At 37.4% G+C, this 22,614-nt stretch overlaps 3 protein-coding genes across 5 annotated transcripts in view; 2 read left to right on the top strand and 1 right to left on the bottom strand.

The window, feature by feature from the left end:
- gas7a (growth arrest-specific 7a) overlaps positions 1–5,159 on the top strand; it is a 38,870-nt gene extending 33,711 nt beyond the window's left edge. For all 3 annotated transcript variants that reach the window (XM_052553263.1, XM_052553265.1, XM_052553264.1), the window contains 3 exons: positions 837–916; positions 1,781–1,879; positions 2,859–5,159. In XM_052553263.1, coding sequence (XP_052409223.1) covers positions 837–916; positions 1,781–1,879; positions 2,859–2,972 — 293 coding nt within the window. In that variant the 3' untranslated portion in view covers positions 2,973–5,159. The remainder of the gene's footprint in view (positions 1–836; positions 917–1,780; positions 1,880–2,858) is intronic.
- Positions 5,160–6,876: 1,717 nt separating this feature from the next.
- LOC127953911 (recoverin-like) lies at positions 6,877–8,757 on the bottom strand. Its single transcript, XM_052553285.1, has 3 exons — positions 8,031–8,757; positions 7,637–7,748; positions 6,877–7,542 (listed from the first exon to the last, which is right to left on the bottom strand). Exons 1-3 carry the CDS (start codon positions 8,409–8,411, stop codon positions 7,424–7,426), a joined length of 612 nt encoding a protein of 203 aa, XP_052409245.1. The 5' UTR covers positions 8,412–8,757; the 3' UTR covers positions 6,877–7,423.
- Positions 8,758–14,495: 5,738 nt separating this feature from the next.
- LOC127953903 (germ cell-specific gene 1-like protein) lies at positions 14,496–22,146 on the top strand. Its single transcript, XM_052553273.1, has 5 exons — positions 14,496–15,023; positions 17,220–17,267; positions 17,769–17,921; positions 21,040–21,151; positions 21,485–22,146. Exons 1-5 carry the CDS (start codon positions 14,723–14,725, stop codon positions 21,762–21,764), a joined length of 894 nt encoding a protein of 297 aa, XP_052409233.1. The 5' UTR covers positions 14,496–14,722; the 3' UTR covers positions 21,765–22,146.
- The last annotated feature ends 468 nt before the right edge of the window (positions 22,147–22,614 follow it).

Raw genomic sequence — 22,614 nt, 5'->3', positions numbered from 1 at the left:
CAAACGGCGTTTTCCTTCAATAACCCTGACGGCTCAAATCACTAATGCAAATGTCTTTAAAGCCTGGAGCTCATTTACATATAGATGGAGCGATCTGTTTCTTTTTTCTAACAAGATGTCGATATCTTTTCTGCCTCCTTTTGCCTCGGTTTACATTTGATTTAGCCTGTAATTGTAAAGCACTGTAGTGCAGTCTGGGAGCTCCTTGGTTAAATGATTATTGTGTTAAAGAAGAAGGGAATACAAATAAGTGAGTTAAGACTGACCCCTGCTGGTAAAGTCAAGCACTGATCAAATAAGAAAATATTTAATAAAATCGGGTTCCTTTCACTAGTTTACCAGTAAAAAAAAAAATCCAAATATCTTTAAAACGAGGTTAATTAAGTTGAAAAATAGCAAAATCACTTATTTACTATCAAGACGAGTTTGATTTAGGAAATGTGTTTAAAAAAATATCTTAAAAAAACATATTGAATGATCATCTGATCACATGAAGTATGCAGTGTACACATCAGAAATAATTGTTAAAGTTCATTTAAATTAAACTGCATGAGTTCATGTGGATTTGAAAGATTTTTCTTACATAGTTTCTGATTTATTTTCAGTATGTTTATTTTGAAATGCTCAAAACTTCAAGGTTAAGATGAAATCAAATGCTTTAGAAATCTAGGTTTGTATTGTTTTGTTCCTTTGGCAGATTTGACCCCCACTTGGTTTATGCATTAACCACACTACATTTTCTTTTTTTTCTATTTAATATTTTTGTGTAATTAAATAGTTAATTTGTGTAAGTGCATGTGTGATTGTAATGATGTCTCTATGTTTTATGTGAACAGGTGATGATCTGATGCGCTGTGTGGACCTTTACAATCAGGGTCAGTCAAAGTGGTTTGAGGAGATGGTCACCACAAGCCTGGTATTTATTTATATTATTTTATTAATAATTATTTTCTAGTCTCTATAGTTTTCTTATGCAAAATGACACTTCATGCATATTCATAATGCAGTGATGTATGAATTATCTTAATGATTCTCCTTGAGGCTTATTTATCATTATCATTATTATTATTTTTGTTATCTACCTTTTTTAATCAATGTAAAACTGTAATGAACAAATTTGCGTTGCTTTTACAAAGCGGCAGCAACGACAATATGGGAAAAACACACTAATGTTACAATTACTATCAGTAAATATCTAAAATCTAAAATACTATCAGCTAATTCCAAGTACTGTATTTTCCCTCCCTATAGAATCTATATTGTTTTAATAAGGGTTGTAAGCATGAACTTAACAAACCAAGTCTAAGATGATTCATCTCAGATTTTGATTGAAATTTTGAAAGAAAAAAAAATGCTTTTGAGTAGGCAATGAACTACAACTACAATGAACTATAAACTACAAAAGCACTGCAAATGTCATAATATACTGCTCATTATAAAACTAATGGCTGACAGTCATTTATGATAAGTATTAAACCATATATATTAAGGTTTTGATTTACAGAAATTATGTACAGGTTTCTGCTAACATCCTCTTTTCTGATTGGTGGAGCCTGGTGAAGGATTGTGGGTAGTGTAGTTCTTTACACTGAATTTAGAAACATAATGCAGTATTCTGACCAATTAAAATATTGTGACTTCTGTATCTTAAAATTGCGCTCATGATACGTCTGTCTTGAAAGGTTTTACTGTGTTATGAATAAGTAATTTCACCACAAAGAACATATATATATGCAAGGCTGATCTTAAGTGTGTGATGGTCTGTGTTTGTGCTCTGAAGGAGTTGGAGAGGTTGGAGGTGGAGCGGGTGGAGACGATACAGCAGCTTCTGCGTCAGTACACCACACTGCGGCATGAGACGGACATGTTCAACCAAAGTGTGAGTAACAGCAGTGTGTCCCAGCTGAACCCAGTCTCAGAAGCCAACTCTGCTCCACATCCAGATAAGATCTGCAGCTATCTATACTGCTTTACAATTACATTAAAGCGGTTTTCACATTATCTTTTATACGATCTAAGAATCTCATTACGCGAGCTTTATCATGCGCTCTATTCTCAGTGAAAATAAATACTGCACAAGCTTTTCTCAGAAATAATCTGAGACATTTGTGCTCAGTGACTGATCAGCTGGTGTTCTGGGTATTTTAATGTATGTGTGAAACCAGCTGTTATAATGTTGTAAATACATATGTAAAGTTGTAAATAATAATTTTAAAAAGATTACTGTAGCATGTTTACAAGAAAATACTATTTCCTTTTCCTTATTTTTCTTTAAACTATTGCTTAATAATTCCTGTTACTTGCCATAATTACTTGGTGTATACTGTAAATGTGATTTTTTTCCCCTCTTTGCAATAGGTTTTATATATTTTGTTATATTAAGCAGACATTCATGAATTTGTAAGGGTCTGAATACTTTTTATGATGAAGTGATACAAAGTAAAAAAAAAAATTAAATAAATAATAATAAAGTAAGCTGAAACCGTTATCATACAAGCTAACTCAGAAAGAAACTCTTGTAGATTCAAATGCCTCCATTTCTCTGTATTTGTGCTTGTCAAGATAATCTTCAGATAATGCGTGGATTTCAGTCACCTAACGATTTGCCAAATCCGAAGTTAAGAGACACATTAGAAAACCGCACAGCTTGTGTTTGAGGGCAAACAGAGTGTAAACACCTTCACAGGAGCCTAGCTTCAGAGTAACACTCGCCCCAAGTCTGACTGTGTTTAACAGATGGATCTCAAACTGGATCTCAGCTTTAATGGACACGTCAGCCTTAATAGCCGCCAAACTACTATGTACAAAGTACTATTTACACAAATCTTCGACCTTTTCTGATTTGTCTCGTGTCTTAGACGATGGAGCCGGTGGACCAGCTCCTGCAGAGTGTGGATCCTGCCAAAGACCGAGAGCTCTGGGTGAAGGAACACAAGACGGGGGATCTGAGACCTGTGGACATGGACATCTAGACAAAACACACAAACGCACACACGCATTATACAGTATATGAATCTACCTGCATGCCTGTCTACCTGAGTACTTCAACCTCTCAGCCAAAGCCATACAGGTATCACCCCTTGAAGCACTGCTTGCTTTGTGGATCTCCACTGAAAATATTAGATAATTACAACCTCATAGCTTTATAGGAGATTTTTTTTTTTTTTAATGTCATGTGGAACCAGTGGCGGGAACGGACAGCAGCACAGCAGGCGCGTTATGATACCGAGTAGCCATCCATATAATCCTCCATGTCCTCTGAATAAGATGCTACTTAAGACTTCCTGGTATGTCTGTTATTCATGACATACCATTCACTGATATAGATCTGGACGAACACTGTACAGTAAAACAGCTCTTTGTTTATTTCCCATTAAACAAATGTCATCCAATCAAATTCTTTTGATCGTTTTAGTGTTGAAATAGTGTATGCACATTGAACTACACAGCTATTAGATATTTACAGTTGCCTGGACTAAGGTGTAAACCAACGGCATGCCACATGGGTGTTCAAACACCTAAAAAATGATTAATCCTTAACAGAAATGTCCAGCATCAGAGTTACAGGGGGTTGAAATAGGTTAAAGCATATCATTGTTTGGTATTGTTAAATCGGTGTTGTATTTAAAAAAAAAGCAAAGGAATGCAGTGGAAAGTTTTTAATGCTATTTTACACAAACTCCACATAAACCGCTGGCGAATCAACGGCATTTCCTTATGAGCGAGGGGGTCAGGTTGCATCGTTTAGGTATGGAATCGCTATATTTTCATACTTTTGCAGATTTATTTTACAGAAAAGCATGTTTTGTCTAAATGTAGGACTAGTTGTGTTTGGTTAATGGACGTGTTAGTTGAGTGGTGCTGGTTAGTCCATTGCTTGTGTTCATGGAGGACGTGTCAACTAGCCAGGACTCGATAGCAAAGTCATATAATTTTTCCCAGTCGAAGCCAAGAAATCCCCTTATGCAGCCAGGTTTACTCTACTGGCGTCTAAATTTCTTCTGTAGGTTGCCCTGAAGCAGTTTATCGACTGTTTCTCAATGGTGAAATTATATGGTTCGGCTGTAGACTCCGGGTGTCAATCAAAGGTGGAATTTATTGATTTGTGTTGTAATGTACACCTTTTAGTGCCTAAAGGTTAATTGCCTTGGAATGTTCACAATCTAATGTGTTAAGTGTTTGTACATAATTGTAAATATATGCGTGGCGTTTTGTTGTCCGTATTTGTTGTCAGGCTCGTCCTACATCATGCTCATCTCTCTGTAGTCTTCGTCGTATACTGTTTTAAAAGATAAGTAAACATCTGATTGATTGATGCCACAGTTTTCTGCTGGATGCACATTGTCATAGGCAGCTAGTTACAACACTGTTTGAGCCGAAACAGCTATACTGGAAGATAGATGAAACCTTGCCGTTTTCAAAACTTTATACAGTGATATTGAGACATTTGATACATTTATATGGCACAGGAAGTCAGAGCACACTTAAAAAAAAAGAAAAAAACCTGCCAGATTTGTATTTATTTTTACTATCAGTCAGTATGGGAAGAAAAACAGTGGTTTGGGTTTGATAAAAATGTTGCCCTATAAAAACAAGCACACCAGAAATCCGGTGCATGATTTGGATCACACGTGCTCAGCTGAAAACATTGTCAAATGCACATTAGCATGTCCAAACATGTGAAAGTAAATCTAAAATTTATAAGGAAAAATGCTGTACCATGAAAGGTAATGCATTCAGGTTATTATTTACTTTATTATTTGGAAGTTACTAGCAAACGCTCTCTTTTCACCTTATATGGGTATGACTGGTTTACATTTGCTGTTTAGCATGTAACAAGTTTTACTGTACTGCATTGCCCAAGCTATTCTAGAACTACATGTTGCAGAACTTGTATTAAATCTTGATGTCAATGGTGTGCATTCTGTGTATTCTGAAGAACCGTTCAGTTGAATGTCTGTGTTCCGAACTGGATCTTTTATATATATGCATATATATAATATTGTAAATGTTGATTTATTTGCTCTCAACTTAATAGTTTTCATTGATAATATTCATTTATCAACATGTTTATGAAGATATGATGTTTGTTGAATTTGCCCAGGAAATGACTACATTGTGTATAATAATAATAATAATAAAAAAGAACTCTAATTGTTTATCACCACTGAGGGTTTTTTTTTATTTTTACGCTAAATTTCATTAGTAAAAGGACAGCCTCAGGGTGCCATATAGATGCTCAGAGATCTGAAAAATAATTTATCCTTAGAAGAAATGACCACCATCAAATTTATGAGGAGGGAAAAACCTAAAAGCATTTCATCGTTCAGTGGGAATATTGTTTAATCTGTACTGTACTCAAAAAAATAAATAAAAATAAAATAAAAATAAAATAAAAAAACTAACATCTGCCACATGCTGCTTTAGTTCAATTTATTTTATTTTATGCCGCTGTCTTGATGGGCATTCAGTTCAGTATTTTTTTTTAATTTTTTTTTATGAGAAATAAATTGTATCAAAACAAAGTAGGCACGTGCCTGGAAAAACTCTCAAACAAGGTGCGCGACCAAAAAAAAGATTCAAATTATTGCATTTTTAGAGCACTGGTGTGCTAACTTTTTTCTATTTTCAAGGTTCTTTTATTTCTAAACCAATCACTTGAGGCCCCCCAAAATTGGTCAATGAAAAAGTGTCTACCATAATAATTAAGTTTTTATATGTTGCTAAAATGTTGTATTTCTTCTGTATACAAGCCAACTTAAAACATTCTGGGTTAAATACAACCCAGCTCTGGGTAAACTATGGAAAAACCCAGTGATTGGGTTGTTTTTGACCCAGCGGTTGGGTTACTGCCCAGAATGTTGGGTTAAACGTTTAACCCAGCTGTTGGTTGAAAACAACCCAATCGCTGGGTTTGTCCATATTTAACCCAGCATTAATGGAGAAAGAAGATTTTTGCATGCCAAATGTATACTAACTTTTGCAGCTAACCACCCAAATCTTAAACCCCTGCTTCAAAACAATGGCATTTTAAACCAAAAACACATATTTCCATAAAAAGACTTTTTTCATGTTATTTTAATACAACAATTACACTACTAATAATACTGATACTCATAAGTGACCTATTAGCCTCTGTTTTCCACCGAGTCAAAAGCAGCCAGGCTGCAGAGCTCTGGCCATTGTTTTGCAGCTCACTGTCCCACTGCTGAAACCAGGCCATGCATTATCCTGAGCCAAAGACGGCTTTAAGAAAAGAAAGAGGTAAGCCCCTATGTTTCAGGCTTGTCCTTAAAGCTTTGGCCGTAAGCAGCGTCAACATGATAAAGATACACTTGGGGTGAGAGCCCTTAGTATTCAAGTTTAGTAAGTCTAAACTTGCTTAGTCTCAAGACTCTAATCTCACTCTGAACTCAATCAGATAATTAAAGGTCCAGATAAATATACTTTTTGAGACAGCTTTTTTTGTGTGATAATATTGTGTACAAAAGTAGGTCAAAACAAAAAAGTGGTGTTTATATGATATAACCAATTACTTGCTCTAAAAAAGGTAAAAAATATATATTTTTTAATGAATTTGCAAAAGCAGATAACTCCTTTTTTTGACATTACACACACACACATATATATATATATTCTTGAAAATTGTTCTGAACAGAGCTATCTGTTTTTGCAAATGAGCCCTTTATATATTTATAGACACTCATCTAATGCATCAGGTAGCTAAATTATCATAGAACTACACATACAGAGACCACAGTCAATCGTGACAGGCTTGTAGATGGTTATTTTAACAATAATCTTTGATCTGAAATGGGCAGAAACCACTTTTTTTTTAATGGCTTATTGCCATTGGTGGATTGATCAGTAATGACATAGATTTATAAATGTTTAATATGTGTTCCTAAATTTTCACATAAAATTCTCATCACCCATTCTACACATCCTAAGAAACACAATACAAGAAATTTGTTCTTTAAAAACTCTTGAGTCACCTGCTGAACAGATGGTTTCAGTGTCTGATGAATGCATGTTGAGCACTTAAACCACCTTAACCCTGAAGAGATCTAAAAGAGGAGAGCCACTGGACCCTGTGGATTTGTCTTACCCGACCTTCAGATCCTAAGAGGATTGAGCAGAGAGCTGGACTGTTAACACAAGCCTAATTTGATTGGACCTCTTATCGATTGGATTCTAAAACCAATCAAAATATCAGTGCGGCCCTTCAAGTAGAAGTGGTGATGGTCCAGAAAACAAGACTTGTGTGTGTTACAAGAAAATCTACATTGGCCTGCTTCATTTCTCTTGACGTGTGTGTGGACAGAGTGTCTGAATGTCTCCAGACTGTGGCCTGGAGAAGCAGTCTGTATCGTGTTGGTTTAGTGTCAAATCAATAGAAATCAGTCTCATGGGAATGTGGCCATTAATGCTTCTTCTCCTTAAGTTTTTCCTGGATCTTCTTCGGCTCGTCGAACTGTATCAACCTCAAGATGTCTTTGTTTTCCATGACGCCCTGAATGAATTCCCCCTCTCCAATCTTATCTGTGAAGACAATTGTGAAGATGCACGGATTGTTAGAACACGCCATGATTTGTGAAGTCTGCAGCAACGGCGCATTGTGTGATTGAGTTATTACCGTCTTCCTTCTTTCCGAAAAAGTTCCAGATTTTGTCCGCTCGCTTTTCTGGCGTGTCCTCGTCTTCCCGAAGGTTCTTCTGGTCTTCGACGGGAATCATGTTGAATATTGACTGTGACCAGTAGAATGCAATATATTACAACTCTGTCATTCTTAACCTAACAACAAACCAATGCTATATCGAAAACTAATGGCATTGGTCGTGTTCAAGTGACTGTAAGTTGAATTATCAAGTGGGGTGATCTAGCTTCTTGATCCATCTGCTCATAACTTTTGGACTATATTTCGACTAAATGCCATGAGCAATGAATGCAAACAACCTCCATTTAACGAACTTCATTCCATACTCAATCAACAAAAAATGCAAGATGTGCCAATTATGAGCGATACTCACCCGTACAATCTCCTGCACCTCGTTTTTACTGATGGTCCCGTTGCCGTCTACGTCGTACAGAGCGAACGCCCATTCCAGTTTGCGCATGGTCTTGCCTGATGAGGTAAGGTGAAGCGCCACAATGTACTCCTTAAAGTCCAAGGTGCCATCGGCATTAGTGTCAAAGCTGCGGAAGACGTGCCGAGCGTAAGCGGTAGGGTCCGCATCTGGAAAGAAACTGGCGTAGATGCCCTCGAACTGTTCCTTGGTGATGCGTCCGGTAGGACACTCCTTGAGGAAGGTGGCGTACCATGCGCAGAGCTCTTCCTCGGTGTATCTGGTGTTCAGCTTCAGGTCTTCCAGAATCTCTTTGGACAAAGCGCCGCTTTTGGTGTTCCCCATATTCCCAAGCAGAGTCAAAGGGGCAGTTTTGCAGTTTTTGAGTCTCCTTCTGCTTTCACCCACCCTCCTCTCTTGTATCACGTTATCTCAGCGTTTCTTTCTCCGACCAGACAATGTGACGGCGATGTGTTGAGTGCTGTCGCTGGCCCCTCTTTGGGTTTGGCTCCCCCTGACAACTCCTCTAAGTGCTGAATGGGATTATGAATATCTCTATTTAAATCCAGACAGGCTTTCTGAAAGATTAGTTAGTTACGTCACACTACTACTGATGAGTGCTGCATTATGTCGATTTGCTCCTTTACAACTGGGTCTTACAATACGAGGATAGCAAACAGAACTCTGCCCTTTGCTACTGACCTGTGTCATCAAGTGAGATGAGCAATGCGATTAGCGTCACTCAAAGTGTGGGACGGCTGTGCTTTACATTGGGGGTTCATATTCCAGTAAGACCAGCAGCTTACACGACCATCTGCTGTTACTTTAAATGGACTAGGTAATTAACAGGATGCGTAAAATCCCGGAGGTGCATTTATAAATGGGACGACACCCTACATCTTCAGAAATATAAACAGTGTGGTGGTTCATATGACAGAATGGTGTCTCTTCAAGAAACACTATTTTGGGAATCTCACATCTGGCATTGGACGTCATCATTTCTAGGTCCAAAATGCAAATCAGATGCCGAATGCAAACAGCAAATTGTGCTAATGTACACTCACAGCGTGCTGTAATACTACCGAAAAATAACCAAAATCTCAATTGGCCAGATCTATCTTTTAAGAGTGGTTAATTTATTGGTGTCCAGGGCATCGTGAGCCTGGAGACTGTTGAGAGTTTTTTTTAAAGCTTTGCTATAAATAATTAGTGGTCATAAACAACTGTTTGGGATTCTCAATTGAAACGAGTAGAGACTTGGTCCCTGAAATGGTATTCCTTATGTCATGACTTAACAAGTGGATAGAGACTTGAAATCAAGGCACGGGGCCTTGTTTGTTTTTTGAATGCCCCATGAGTTTCAACTATGGTTGTTGCATTTTTTTTCTATCCATCTGAGCAGTTTGGGATGTTTTGGACCTTAAGCTTTGGTTTCATTTGACACCCATCCATCAAATTGGTCATGACCTGTCAGTGACCCTTACCCGTACTTACCTAAATTTGCTTCTTCATCATAATAATAAATCGATTCCATGCAAGACTCAAGAACGGTTTACTGAAAGACTCTTTGGGGATCCAAAACTTGTTCTTCTATGGCAGGAGTGTCCAATCCAGCTCCTGGAGGGCCAATGCCCTATAGAGTTTTTAATTAATCAAGGTCTTATTAGAAACATCCAGGCAGGTGTGTTGTGGAAATTTGAAGCTGCAGGACAGTGTCCCCCCAGGACTGTTTTTGGACACCCGTGTTCTATGTCAACCACTTTTTCTTTTTAAGAATATACATCCGTGGCAGGTTATGCCGAGACAGAAAGTCAAAACTAACTGGTACAGAGCTGATATTACACCACATCTGCAGCTAGCAGAGAATCTGCATGCACTGGAAGCAGCTGTTGTGGTGCAATGCAGTTCCATTTCGTTTATTTTAGGATTCGTCCTGAATTTATGAGGCTTTCTGTTCCATTCAGTTGTGTCAGGCTTTAAACGCAAGAGTGTGAATGCTCGGTTATTCTGTGCTTCCCGTCCTGAGTGGGGTTCAGTGAGGAGAGCTATCTTTAGTAGTATCAGGGGCATGACTTTTCTATATTTATGATAGACAGGCATATTGGATTTTGTAACCCTGTCCTAAAGTGTCATGTCAATTAGTGTTACTTTTTTTGAATTTGATGCGGTTTATTGTGGCGTGTGTGTGTGGTAGGGTTGTTGTGCTTTGGTTTGTTTGGGGAACAGCTCTGACCTCATTAGCACACATTGCCTATTTGTGTTGCCTCAAGTCAATGGAGGTCAATACTGCTTTGTTAACCAGCTTATGACTGAAGACAGATCTGCCAGCCAAAAAAGGGAAACTGATCTTAGTGATAGTGTCTGCTGTCCTTTGATTCTTAGCTTTTTGTTCAGGATCATTAGCATTAGCCTTAATGTGCTGAAAGTGCAAAATAGCAACAAACCTGAATTCAATAAAGTAATGCAATGTATATATGAAATACAGAATATTGTCATACGAAGTGCAAACATATTTTTTAAAACCTGTTGGAAGTTGATAGATATTTCTGGACATGGTGCCACTAGTGGTGAGCTCGCACATATCATGTCAGGCAGATCTAATACCCACATCCTTAACACATCTTACCTGGTTAAACTGCCGTGGTGTCAGTGGGTTAGGAAACTGGGCTTATGTCTGACGCCAGGCACATCCTTATGACTGTTGCGCTGCCTGGACCTGGACTGGTCAAATCTAGGCCACACAGTCTCATCTAATAAACATATTATCTATCACAAGTCAAGTAGCCAGCCAAAGCCTGCAAAAGAGTTAGGTGTCCTTCGAGTTTTTGATTATTAAGGGATAACCGTTTTTCTTTTTCATACGAGCTCTGTGGCTTGGCTTGAGAGTAGTCAAATCTGATTTATGTAATCAGTTGTATTCCATGATTTAACAGGATTATCTAATGTGGACATTGTGATTTTAAAATTACTACAGAAACATTTGTCATTTTGCATGATATGCAGGTAAGGATTACATAAAGCAGGTTTATGCTTTAGCTTCTCTTTTCCAGGACATTACAGCAAAACCGTAATCAAGTGGGCAGCGTGGTCCTGATTACAATCTCAGCTCATGCACTTTAACATTCCACCTCATGCCCAGATATTGAAGGATTAGTTTTGAAATGAATGCATGAAGTGCAACGTACAGTACGAAATAAACTGGCTCATCACTAAAACAGTTTGGACATTTAAAAATGAAACCAAATCTGCTGTGGTGTTCGACTCATTTGCCTCAATTGTTCTCATTGCTCTACTTTATACATGTCTCATTACTTTGATAATCATATTTGGTTGTTTTGCACATTTTAATGAGCATGTCATTTTAAAGTCTAAATTAATATCCTTGCAAAAATTCAGTGCGATGCACCTCAAGCATCTAATACATGTAAAAAAGCGTGGACAAAGTTTCAGCCTCTACCGTATTATGTATGCCAATGAATGTAGTGAGTTGTTTGTGTAGAACGATTAAGTATGTCCTATAAGGTCATAATCCACATCAGATGTCAGATACTGCATCGGAAACTCCTTTTAAAAGATGTTTATGGATCTGTCCCCTGTGAGTTACATACACATATATGTTTGTATTTAAATGTGTATATTACATACATTACATTTTTTATATTACATGTATTTTATTATTATTATTATGGATTTTCAGAAACACTTTGTAGAGGTGGCATGATAAAAATAAAAAAAAAGGAAAAAAGAGGAAGAAAAAAAAGGAAGAAAAAAAAAGGAATATCCGTGACAGAGCATGGAATATCCAGAAACAGATAAACATCTGGATTCCATATTACATAAACATCCACCACTGTTCTGTGAAATTATGAGCCTTAATCCATTCCTGACATTTCCTGTTCAACGGCACCTCTGAGAAAAAAAACTGAGTAATTTCCTTTTTTTCCCCTATATTTCCAATCTTTATCCTCTAGGATGAATCCTTGTCACCTGTTCATGTGAAATGGCATTGGAGGAGAAAAAAAAACTAAATGTAATTATTAGAGCCTACTGAAATGTATTGTTTAAAAAAACACAATTTCTGTTTTCATTTACTCATCTACATGGCTTCTTTGGATCATAAAAACAAGCATTCAGTTGAATGTTCATGCTGCATTTTTCGAGGAGTGAATGAACATTAAGTGATGTCAAGCACATCTAATAAAGCAATGCAACATGTACTATATTCCAAGTTTTCAGAAATCTTCCCATGTATTTTTCTGAGGAACAGATTGAAATGTAGTGGCCAAAAATATTGGCCCCCTTGGTAAATATGATTAAAGAAGGCTGTGAAAATTGATATGCATTGTTAATCCTTTTGATCTTTTATTTTAAAAATTCACAAAAATGTATCCTTTCATTGGATAATAAGAATTTAAAATGGGGGGAAATATCGGCACCCTTTTATTCAATACTTTTTGAAACCTCCATTTGCCAGTTTAACAGCTCTAAATTGTTCTCCTATAATGCCTGATGAGGTTAGAGAACAACTGACAAGAGATCAGAGACTATTCCTTCATCCAGAATCACTCCAGACCCTTCAAATTCCCAGCTTCTCCTCTTCAGTTCACTCCTCTCATTTTCTGTAGGGTTCAGGTCAGATGACTGGAAGGGCTATAGCAGAAGCTTGGTTTTGAGCTCAGTGACCCATTTCGGTGTTGTTTTTGAGGTTTGTGTTTGGATTATTGTACGGTTGGAAGATTAATAGAATAGGTTTAATAGAATCCATGATGCCATGTGTCTAAACAAGATGTCCAGGACCTCCAGCAGAAATATAGGCCCACAACATCAAAAATACAGCAGTATATTTCATTGTACACATGGGGTACTTTTTATCCCTGTGTTCACCAAACCCTTCTTGAGTGTTTGCTGCTAAAGTTTTTTTTTGGTTTTTTTTTTTTGGTTTCATCTGACCATAGAAGCCAGTCCCATTTGAAGTTCCAGTCATGGCTGATAACTGAATATGTTTAAATTAGTTTTTGGATGAGCTAGGATAATTTTTCTTGTAACCCTCCCAAACAACATGTGGTGATTGTAAGTTCTGTTTGACAATTTTTTTAAAGGTTTTCTGAACCCAATTCTCCAGCTGTGATCCTTGGAGAGTCGTTAGCCACTCAAACTCTCCTTCTCACTGCACATTAGGATGATATAGACACACGTCCTCTTCCAGGCAGAACATTTTATGTTGATTGGAAATTCCTAATTATTTCTCTAGCTCTTTTCTTTAAGCCACTTCACTAATTTGTGAAGCTCAATTATCTTTTGATGCACATCGGAAATATATTCTTTGGTTTTTCTCATTTTGATATATGATTAAGAGAATTTGGGCTTTGTTTTCTCTCCTCTTTATATTTCTGTGAAACAGGAAGCAATGGCTGGATAATTTCATGTTTATAATCATGCTGGAGTGCTCAAAATTGTAAATATGAATGGGAATATAGTTCAGAGATGTTTTAATTTCAAAGGGTGCCAATAATTGTGTCCAACGAATATTTGTAGAAAAACATTTATTTCATAATTAATGCCTTGTTCTGTATGGCCATATTTTTGATACGTGTATCTTAATCCTTCCCAATACTTAAACTAAAAACTACCTTACTAACTATTAATAAGCAGCGAACTGGGAGTTTATTGAATCTTAGTTAATAGTAAATATGTGTTTCCTAAAGTCTTATTGGAATTTCCTTGTATGGTTTTTTGCATGGACATTTTGCTAAATATCTCGTTATGTGTTCCACATGAAGGTGAGTAAATAGCAACAAACATCTAAGCATTTAATAAAAATGCAATGCTAATCTCTTTATTTTCCACTGGATTGTTTGTAAATTCTTGAATAATAAATGTTAAATTAAAATTTATTACATAAGCCCTTGAGGGCTTGGATGAGAGTCCATTTAAGCTGACATCTGTCAGCCCCTAATCATATTTGTCACAGCTGTTTCCCTATATATGTATGAAATATCCTGCATCAGTCATCCATCTGCCAAATAGGACAGGATTTGCTTTGTGTGCAAACACACACACACACACACATATATACAGTATAAGCCGTGTGTGTGCATGTTCGTGCATGCAAAAAAATATGTAAGAGCTTCTTCACAGCATCAAAGATTTTTTTTTTTTTTTTTTACTGTAAAAAACATTGTTCAAAAATCTGTAAGTCTTAAAAAATGGGGGAAGTTTCCACTGAGACGCTGGCAAACAGCCCAGCATCAGATTGAAGAATAATCTGATTGATAATCTGCATTATTGCTATGCTCATGAAAATAAGCTACGGGTTTAGATGGACGAACAAAACCAAGGTCTCACATGTAATTTGCCCTTTGAAATGATAACAGAGAAACGGATGGGGGGGAGGGGAATCATGGGTAGGGAGGGGGACTGTAGGGTTAGTGAGAGCGGAACATAACAGCCTGATAGCATTAGAGATAGACATCAAGTAGTAGAGCAGCTGTCATTTGTGAAAGCTCTGCTCTCGTTCAGTTGGTCTGTCAAGGAGAAGAAAGTACAGATCAGCAAAACCCAATAATCCTGAAGATACCAATTACAAAGAGTTTGAATGTCTGAAGCAAGGACCTCGAAGCCAGGATTGCTTGTCTCCTCGTGCCTCCTGGAGCACTATGGGTATACAGAGTGCTCGGAGAGCATCCCTGGCTCTCACGCTTAACTACGTGGCATTCGCTTTGGCGGTCTCAGCAGTCACCACTAGCTACTGGTGTGAGGGGACCAGGAAGGTAGTGAAGCCTTTCTGCATGGGGCCGGTCAAAGCCAAGCAGACATACTGCATCCACTTTAACAGCTCCAACACCAACGACACGCGGCTGGTGCAGTACATCTACGAGACCGGAGAAGAGAAGTTCCTCATGAGGAAGTTCCACACAGGAATCTGGTTCTCCTGCGAACAATCCGTGGACTTAATAGGTAAGACGACATCGCTGGCTCTTTCTCATGGTTGGACTGCCTGCACATAGGGATGTAATTTAGGAGAAGGTTCCTCTAGTGATTGGTAAAAGTGAAAGCAGGTTTGGACAGTGTTTCTTTGATGGGATACTTGACAGTATCCCATCAAAGACTTGACTTCCCAATGCCAAAATACTAGAACACTACTAGAACATTTTCCAGCTCTGGGACTGGACTCAGGAGAAATGAATGTTTGTTTGTTAAAATCAGTTAATGAAATTGTTAAAGAGATATAGTTAACCTCAACATTTTTAATTTTTTCATCATTTACCCTCAAGTTGTTCTAAACCTTGGTGAGTTTCTTTCTTCTGTTGGACACAAAATAAGACATTTGGAAGAATGTGGATTACCAAAGAGTTGGTGGTCACTAATGCTTTCCGTAGTAAGAAAAAAATGAAATGACTGTTTGGTTGCCCAAATTTTTCAGAATATCTGATTCGCTGTTCAAGAGACGTACAAAATCTTTTTTTTTTTCTTTTTTTTTCTGGGGTGAAGCAGCATTAGTTAATCTTTGTTTATGTTAACTTATACAGTAAATATATTAATGTCTTTCTTAAAGGGGACATCTAATGAAAGTTTCGCTTTTTTAGCTTTTAAGTCAGGTTTGTGGTGTGAATGCCAGCTGAAAAGAAAACACGCAGCCAGTCTGTCATGGGCTCTCTGAGTCTGAAACTGTGTCATGCAGTGAGCTGTTTCATGATTGGTCAGATCGTCTGTCAGTCAATCTGTCGGTAAAGAGTCAATTCACCTGTTTAAACCATGTTCAACTATAAGTTTATCAGCTTATTGATTATGATGTTAAACTATGAGGCTCATAGACAAGTGAAATCACATTTCTGATGCACTTTTGCAATGTTAAAACCATAAACAGTACCACCATGAGAGAAACATGGCTGACACCAACAGTTCATACCGAGACCCAGTGAGCTCCTCTAAAACCACAGGTAGTTCCCAGGAGAGAACACAAACATGCCAGAAGAGTATCAACCATCTTGTCCCCCGCATAAACTGGGAGACAAAAAACTGGGTCCAAGTTACCATTCCCACACCAAGAGTCAAATAGCTTCCATTTGAGAGTACAAAACCTCCTAGTGGAGGGAGCCCTTGTCTCAAAAATGGTCACAGTCAGCCGAGATGAAAGACCAATGCCAGCATCTCCATCTTTATGTGCATTGAGACATGCCCACCGATCCAAACTTTGATGGTTTTGAAGCATTAGTAGACTGCATTATTGTCTACTATTGAGGTGTTTGACTCGCGCTGTCAGACTCTGTCTAGAGAATCACCTCAAATCTCAAGCTGGCATTGTGTCCATATGATGAGGCTCTGATAGCATCTACTTGTGACCCTCATGCACTGAGAAAGCCCAGAAGAGACACTGGTGAAGCAACTTACCCAAGAATATTAAAATCAGACTCCCACTGACATACTGTCCTGTTCTGAAAGTATTCAGGGGGACATGTCCGAGATGACTGAACACATGCAGGATTCAGCCATGTCTGCATTGAGTTTAAGGCTAATACTTACCCTAAACATGGTCTGCTGGCTCTGCAGTAGGACACTCCTCCAGGGATCCAACTTTGGCCCCAGACTTCAAAAGTCTTGACAGCAAGTCCATAGAATGTGCTACAGTTAGCCAATGCAAAAGGAAGGTCTACACATAAATGGAACCAATGGACCATTGTAATTGGGCAAGGTGCTAAGGCTAGCCTGAAAGGAAGCAGGAAGAATTGGTACACTTTAAAGCAAACCTGAGAAACTTCTCTGATTGACCTGAATATGAAAGTAAACGCTCTTCAGGTCTACTGTATAGTGACAAACCAATTTCACGGCCAAATTTGCATTATGATATGTTTCTCCATCAGCATTTTCAAACTGCAATTCCCTCTCTACTGTATATGGGCTTCAGACAACCGTCACACCTGAGGGTGTTCCCATAGCATCGGCTACTAACGCAGCTTTGGGTGAACCTATGAAATAGAGCGTTAGGTTACACATAATGAACATGCATGAATTTACATTCAACATTAGCGTTAATTATTTATAAATTAACATTAACATTTGCTCGATAATTTAAATATTGTTGTTCATTGCTAAATGTGTTATTCACATCTGGAGCCAGTAGCAAGTGTTCACCAAAACCTTTTCTCTTTATAGGGTTTAACTGCAGGAGCTTTTTAGAGATCGCACCAGATCATGAAATAGGTGGGTAAGTAACAAGCGTTACATGTTATTCATATGACCACCAAACATGCATTATCCTTCACAAATTAGCTTCTATTACTGATTGCTGAAAGTGCCCTGGAAAGTAAGAAAAAGAACACATCCTTTTATTGTTATTATAAATATATATTATCTAAGATGACAATAACAGAGGAGGTAAACATGAAAGTATGCTAATCGTGTATTGAAGAAACTATTATTATGGTAGCTTGTTTAATATTTACATCTGATAAATGTAAAAATTTTAATAAGAGATATTGTATTAGCTCTGCTCTTTATTCCTGCTGGCAGTTTATGTTTTGTTGCAGCCAACTTGTAATGAAAGCATATGTTTATGTTAATATATTCAAATGGAATGTAAATGAAATATAAATGATGTGTAAAAGCAGCAGGACATCAGTGTCTCGGATGATAAATCAAGAAATATAATCTCTCTCTCTCTCTCTCTCTCTCTCTCTCTGTGTGTGTTTGTCTCTTTTTCAGGAGTGCTCTGGCTGTGTATTGTGGCTGAGTGTCTGTACATAGCTCTGCTGTTCACCGGTGGAGCTCTGATGGTGATAGAGATGTGTCCATGCTTTAACTTGATAAACAGACTCAAGCTCAATGCCTTTGCAGCACTGTGCACCGCTCTCTCAGGTAACTTATTTCTATAAATTAAAAAACTGATGAGCTTTTTTTTGGGACGGGACATACTGAAGGGCTGTTTTAAACAAACAGTTTTAGTTTAAAGAGATAGTTGACCCAAAAATGAAAGTTTTCATCAATTACTCACCCTCATGTCATTCCAAACCCATAAGACACTTTGTTCATCTTCAGAACACAAATTAAGATATTTTTGATGAAATATGAGTTTTGTTTGTTTGTTTGTTTGATTGACCTTCCATAGACAGCAGTGTAACTACCACATTCAAAGCCCACATATATATATATATATGTTTTTATCCACTTTTAACTGTAGAACTGTAGTATATGGTATGTCCATCTTTTGCAGCATGTAGCACATCTCTCTGGCATAGTCTCAGTATATTTCCTGAGAACTTCAACACTAATGTTATCCCATGCCTTCTACAACTCAAGCCAAAGGCTTTCCTTTAAATGTACAATAGATATGTCCAGTTTATTTTCCAACATGCCCCAAATTTGTTTGTTGGGGTTGAGGTCTGAACTTCGAGGGGGCCTTTCCATCATTTTCAATGTTCCAGCTGATTCCTTCCATCGCAGGTAGTTCAGGCAATAGTTGAGCAATTTACTTTTATGGGTATTGTAATGGCCAATTCAACAAAAAAACTATGGAAACCTCTTAAATATGTCAAGTTTTATGACAATTTTGGCCACCACTGTATATACTGTAAAGTTTATTTTTTCAACATGTATACATGCTCTTTATCACTCGACTAAGCATCCTGAGACAGTAAATCCTCAAATCATCCCTAAATTCTTAAATACTATTCTTAAAAAAAATGAAGGGTGAGTAAATGATGACAGAATTTTCATGTTTATGGGAACTGTTACTTTAATGCACTGATAATGTCACAGGCCTTGCAGCATACACTGTTGTGAAAGAGCAATAAGCATCTTGTTTTCCATGAGGTGACCCTTTAACTAAAACACAACTGCAAGTGGCTGTGTTTCCTAGAAAAGCAACAAATGTCCATTTATGCTTCTTGCTTCCACATTTTCAGTAAAAACAGACAGAGGAACATTAGTCCCTCTTGAATGCTCATTTGGCAGGAAAGCCAAAAACCCTGCTAGTTCAACTCCTGCCAGTCAGAGATTATACAGCACAAATCCAACTCCACATGTTCCCAACACTTTACAGAGAGCAATGATGGGTCAGCGATGCCTTCCTGAGACAAGTTATGCAATATTTTTATTTATTTATTTTGCATTTAAATGAAAAACAAAGCAAATAATAATAATAATCATCATCATCATCATCATCATCATTCTATATGTATTTGTTTGTTTGATGTCTCAAAAAAGGAATCCCACACTTCAGGGCTGCTTACAACAACAAATTAAAGGGATACTCCACCCCAAAATAAAAAAGATTCAGTCATTAATCACTACTGTATGTCACCATGTTAATTACCATGTCGTTCCACACCTGTAAAAGCTTAATTCATCTTTGGAACACAGTTTAAGACATTTTGAATGAAAACCGGGAGGCTTGTGACTGTCTCATTAACTGCCGAGAACTTACACTGTCACAGCCCAGAAAAGTATGAAAGACATCGTCAGAATAGTCCATCTGCCATCAGTGGTTCAACCGTATGTTATGAAGCAAAGAAAATTCCTTTTGTATGAGAAGAAAACAAAAATAAAAACTTTATTCAAGTCTTTTCCTGTGTACGGTCTTCTGTGCCACAAGGATGCATTTGCTATGTGAATTTACACTTCGATTTGAAAGAAAACATTGCATCCTTGTGTCACGGCTGATAAAGAAGAGTGTACGCACTTTGCTTTCAGCAGGTGTTTTCTAAAATGGTGCAACGGTGATGCAGAGAGACAGAGGAGACTACTTGTTGAATAAAATTGTTATTTTTCTGTTCTTCTCATACAAAAATTATTCTTGTTGCTTCATAACATTAAGGTTGAACCACTGATGGCAGATTAATTATTCTGACAGTCTTTCATACTTGTCTTTACCTTGACATTGTAACTAACTTGACAGTGAATGGGACAGTAACAAGCCTCCCGGTTTTCATCCAAATATCTTGAAGCTTTCATGGATTAGAAACAACATTTTCAATTAATTTTCATTTTGGCCAACATTGACACTACATGGTAAATCTTTTTTGTCAGATTGAGTATACAGAAAAATGTAGTGGGAAAAGAATGTGCAAAACATTTTTAAAAATCACAGTAACACTTTAGTATAGGGACCAATTGTCACTATTAACTAGAATCCTACTGAACACATAAACTTAACAACTACCTTACTATCTAATAAGCAGACACTTAAGAGTTTATTAATTCAAAAGTCATAGTTAATGGTTTATTAATAGTGAGAACTGGACCTTGAATAAACTGTGACCAAAATCACTGTACATCTTGTCCTGAAATTTCCTGAATCTTAATTTAAACTAAAATAATCTTAATTTACATTTAAATGTATGCATTTAGCAGATGTTTTTATCCAAAGCTACAGTGCATTGAGGCTATACATTGTTTTTTTTTTTTTGAAAAACAAGAGAAAAAAGGAAACATGATTTAAAGAAAGATGTTTTGCAGTGAATGTATGCAGGGCTGGGTGAGAGGTTGTTCTGGACAGTAGCTGCCTTTCTGCTCTGGTTTGAATGAGCGATCTGTCCCAACAGCATGGGGATTTGGTGGTTTGTGCTGTAATCGGATTGGTGTGGGGGTTAGTGGTTTTGGTACGTGACATGGCCAGTGGAGACCATCCTCCCTCCCCCTATATTTGCACTAATCCTGATGACTGTAGGAATGCTCAGGAACACACCCGATGCACGGCAGAACCTGCCATATGATGCGTATGTGCATGGCCGCAGTGGCAGCAGTGTCTTCTGGAATATTCACTTTTAATGTTTAATGGGTTTCAACCACTGATCTATATATATGTTCTATATTATAGATCAGTGGTTTCAACCTATAATCAACATAACAAATCTGTCCCATTAAAAAGGTTCTAAGTGTTAAAGGCCTCTGCAACTGGACAGAGTTTATTTATACATTTTGAGGATAAAGGCAAAATGACTCTCTCAAAATGCTCTGTACATTTTCTGTGCCCCAGGCCTTTTCGGGATGGTTGCACATATGATGTTCACAACAGCTTTCCAGCTAGCTGTCCAGATGGGTCCAGAAGACTGGAGACCTAAGACATGGGACTACAGCTGGTCCTATCTGTAAGTTTAACACATGACACATTACAAATTAAAAGCCTCTTTTTTTTCATATTGTGAGTTCCAAATACTATTTTTACAATTCAAATATATTGTGATGTTTGCAGACCAAGCTGATTGGTTTTAATACAATTCATCAAACATCACACTATGAAAAATAGTAACCGCTGCACAAATAAATAAATAAATAAATAAATGATTGCAATGATGAAAAACAGCACCAAAAATATGCAATTTCCCTTATAAATGTTCAAAGTTTCAATTCAATATTATTTTAATACATGGTAATAACGTTACATGTGATCATTTATCATGCTCCTCGACTCTTTCGTTCAGTCTGGCGTGGGGCTCGTTTGGCACCTGCATGGGCTCAGCAGTCACGGCTCTAAACCATTACACCAAAACTATCATTGAGTTTAAGTTCAAGCGGAGGACCATTGAGAAGAATCAACGAATCAACCAGAGGATCCTTGAGCTGGATGTGCCAGAAGACTTATGGTACATCACTTCATTACATGAGCAAGCAGACCAACACGCTGCCTTGTATGTGAACAGCAGTGAACAATCCTGCTTCAACCCCACAATACTGGACAACTGGGACAGAGAATACTGCTGAAAATTCACACTGCTCCTCTTGAACATGGACAGTTTTTGTGCATTTACATCATATATCATAGGGCTTAAGTCAACAGAGTATGGACTGAACTAGCAGTGCTGCTTCTGTTCTGACAAGACTCACTGTGTTCTTGTGAAGCTTTTTCATGTGTTCATAATGGATTTTTAAAGGAAACAATGTTGAAAATTCCAGCATATGCTGGTTTAGGTGTGTTTTGAAACATCGCTGCTGATTTGTGCTGATTTTTTTGTTTGTTTGTTTGTTTGGACAAAATCTTTAATTAGTAGGCTACTTTTTCTTTTTTTTAATGCAGTGAATCAGTATTAAACACGCACTTTCTCATTTGACAAAGCTATTAAACAGAAAATGGTCAAAGACAAAAGACACATTATTGTTCAAAGTTGGTTTGTTTTGAAAAAGGTTTGCATTTATTTGATAAAACATACAGTGTTAAGTTTTCATAAAATAATAATAATAATAAAAATAAAAAAAGACACGGTTGTTTAAAAATGGAGTAGCCTAAATCCAAGTGAATAGCACTAAGTAACGAGGCAAATCATTTTCTGTGATGATCGACGGCATGTCACATACTCTTGAACCCAGGGCATTAGCACACATTTTAAAAATGTAGTTATTGTATTTATTTTAAAATTAATTGCTCCATTTATCAATTCGACAATGAACTTTTCCTTATTAGTGAATTTTTCGAGGCGTCGTCTACCACAGTGAGGTAGGACGTCATCTTCTGGACCAACGTCTCAGTGCCTCTGGCAGAAAAAGACCCTGTAAAACACGCTCCAGTGCCACATTTATTACAGACTGATGTCAGCACAAACCGTCTTGTAGGTGC

This window comes from Carassius gibelio, chromosome B3 (assembly GCF_023724105.1).
Source record: "Carassius gibelio isolate Cgi1373 ecotype wild population from Czech Republic chromosome B3, carGib1.2-hapl.c, whole genome shotgun sequence".
In the NCBI taxonomy this organism is placed as follows: Eukaryota; Metazoa; Chordata; class Actinopteri; order Cypriniformes; family Cyprinidae; genus Carassius; species Carassius gibelio.
Note: the sequence above shows the minus strand (reverse complement) of the source record. Positions and strands in the feature narration are given on the sequence as shown.

Coding starts and splice junctions, on each gene's coding strand:
- LOC127953911 (XM_052553285.1), bottom strand. CDS start 8,411: ATGGGGAACACCAAAAGCGGCGCTTTGTCCAAAGAGATTCTGGAAGAC. Junction 7,749..8,030: donor AGGTGCAGGAGATTGTACGG/GTGAGTATCGCT, acceptor TACTGGTCACAG/TCAATATTCAACATGATTCC. Junction 7,543..7,636: donor TTTCGGAAAGAAGGAAGACG/GTAATAACTCAA, acceptor TTGTCTTCACAG/ATAAGATTGGAGAGGGGGAA.
- LOC127953903 (XM_052553273.1), top strand. CDS start 14,723: ATGGGTATACAGAGTGCTCGGAGAGCATCCCTGGCTCTCACGCTTAAC. Junction 17,922..21,039: donor ACTGTGCACCGCTCTCTCAG/GTAACTTATTTC, acceptor TCTGTGCCCCAG/GCCTTTTCGGGATGGTTGCA. Junction 21,152..21,484: donor GACTACAGCTGGTCCTATCT/GTAAGTTTAACA, acceptor TCTTTCGTTCAG/TCTGGCGTGGGGCTCGTTTG.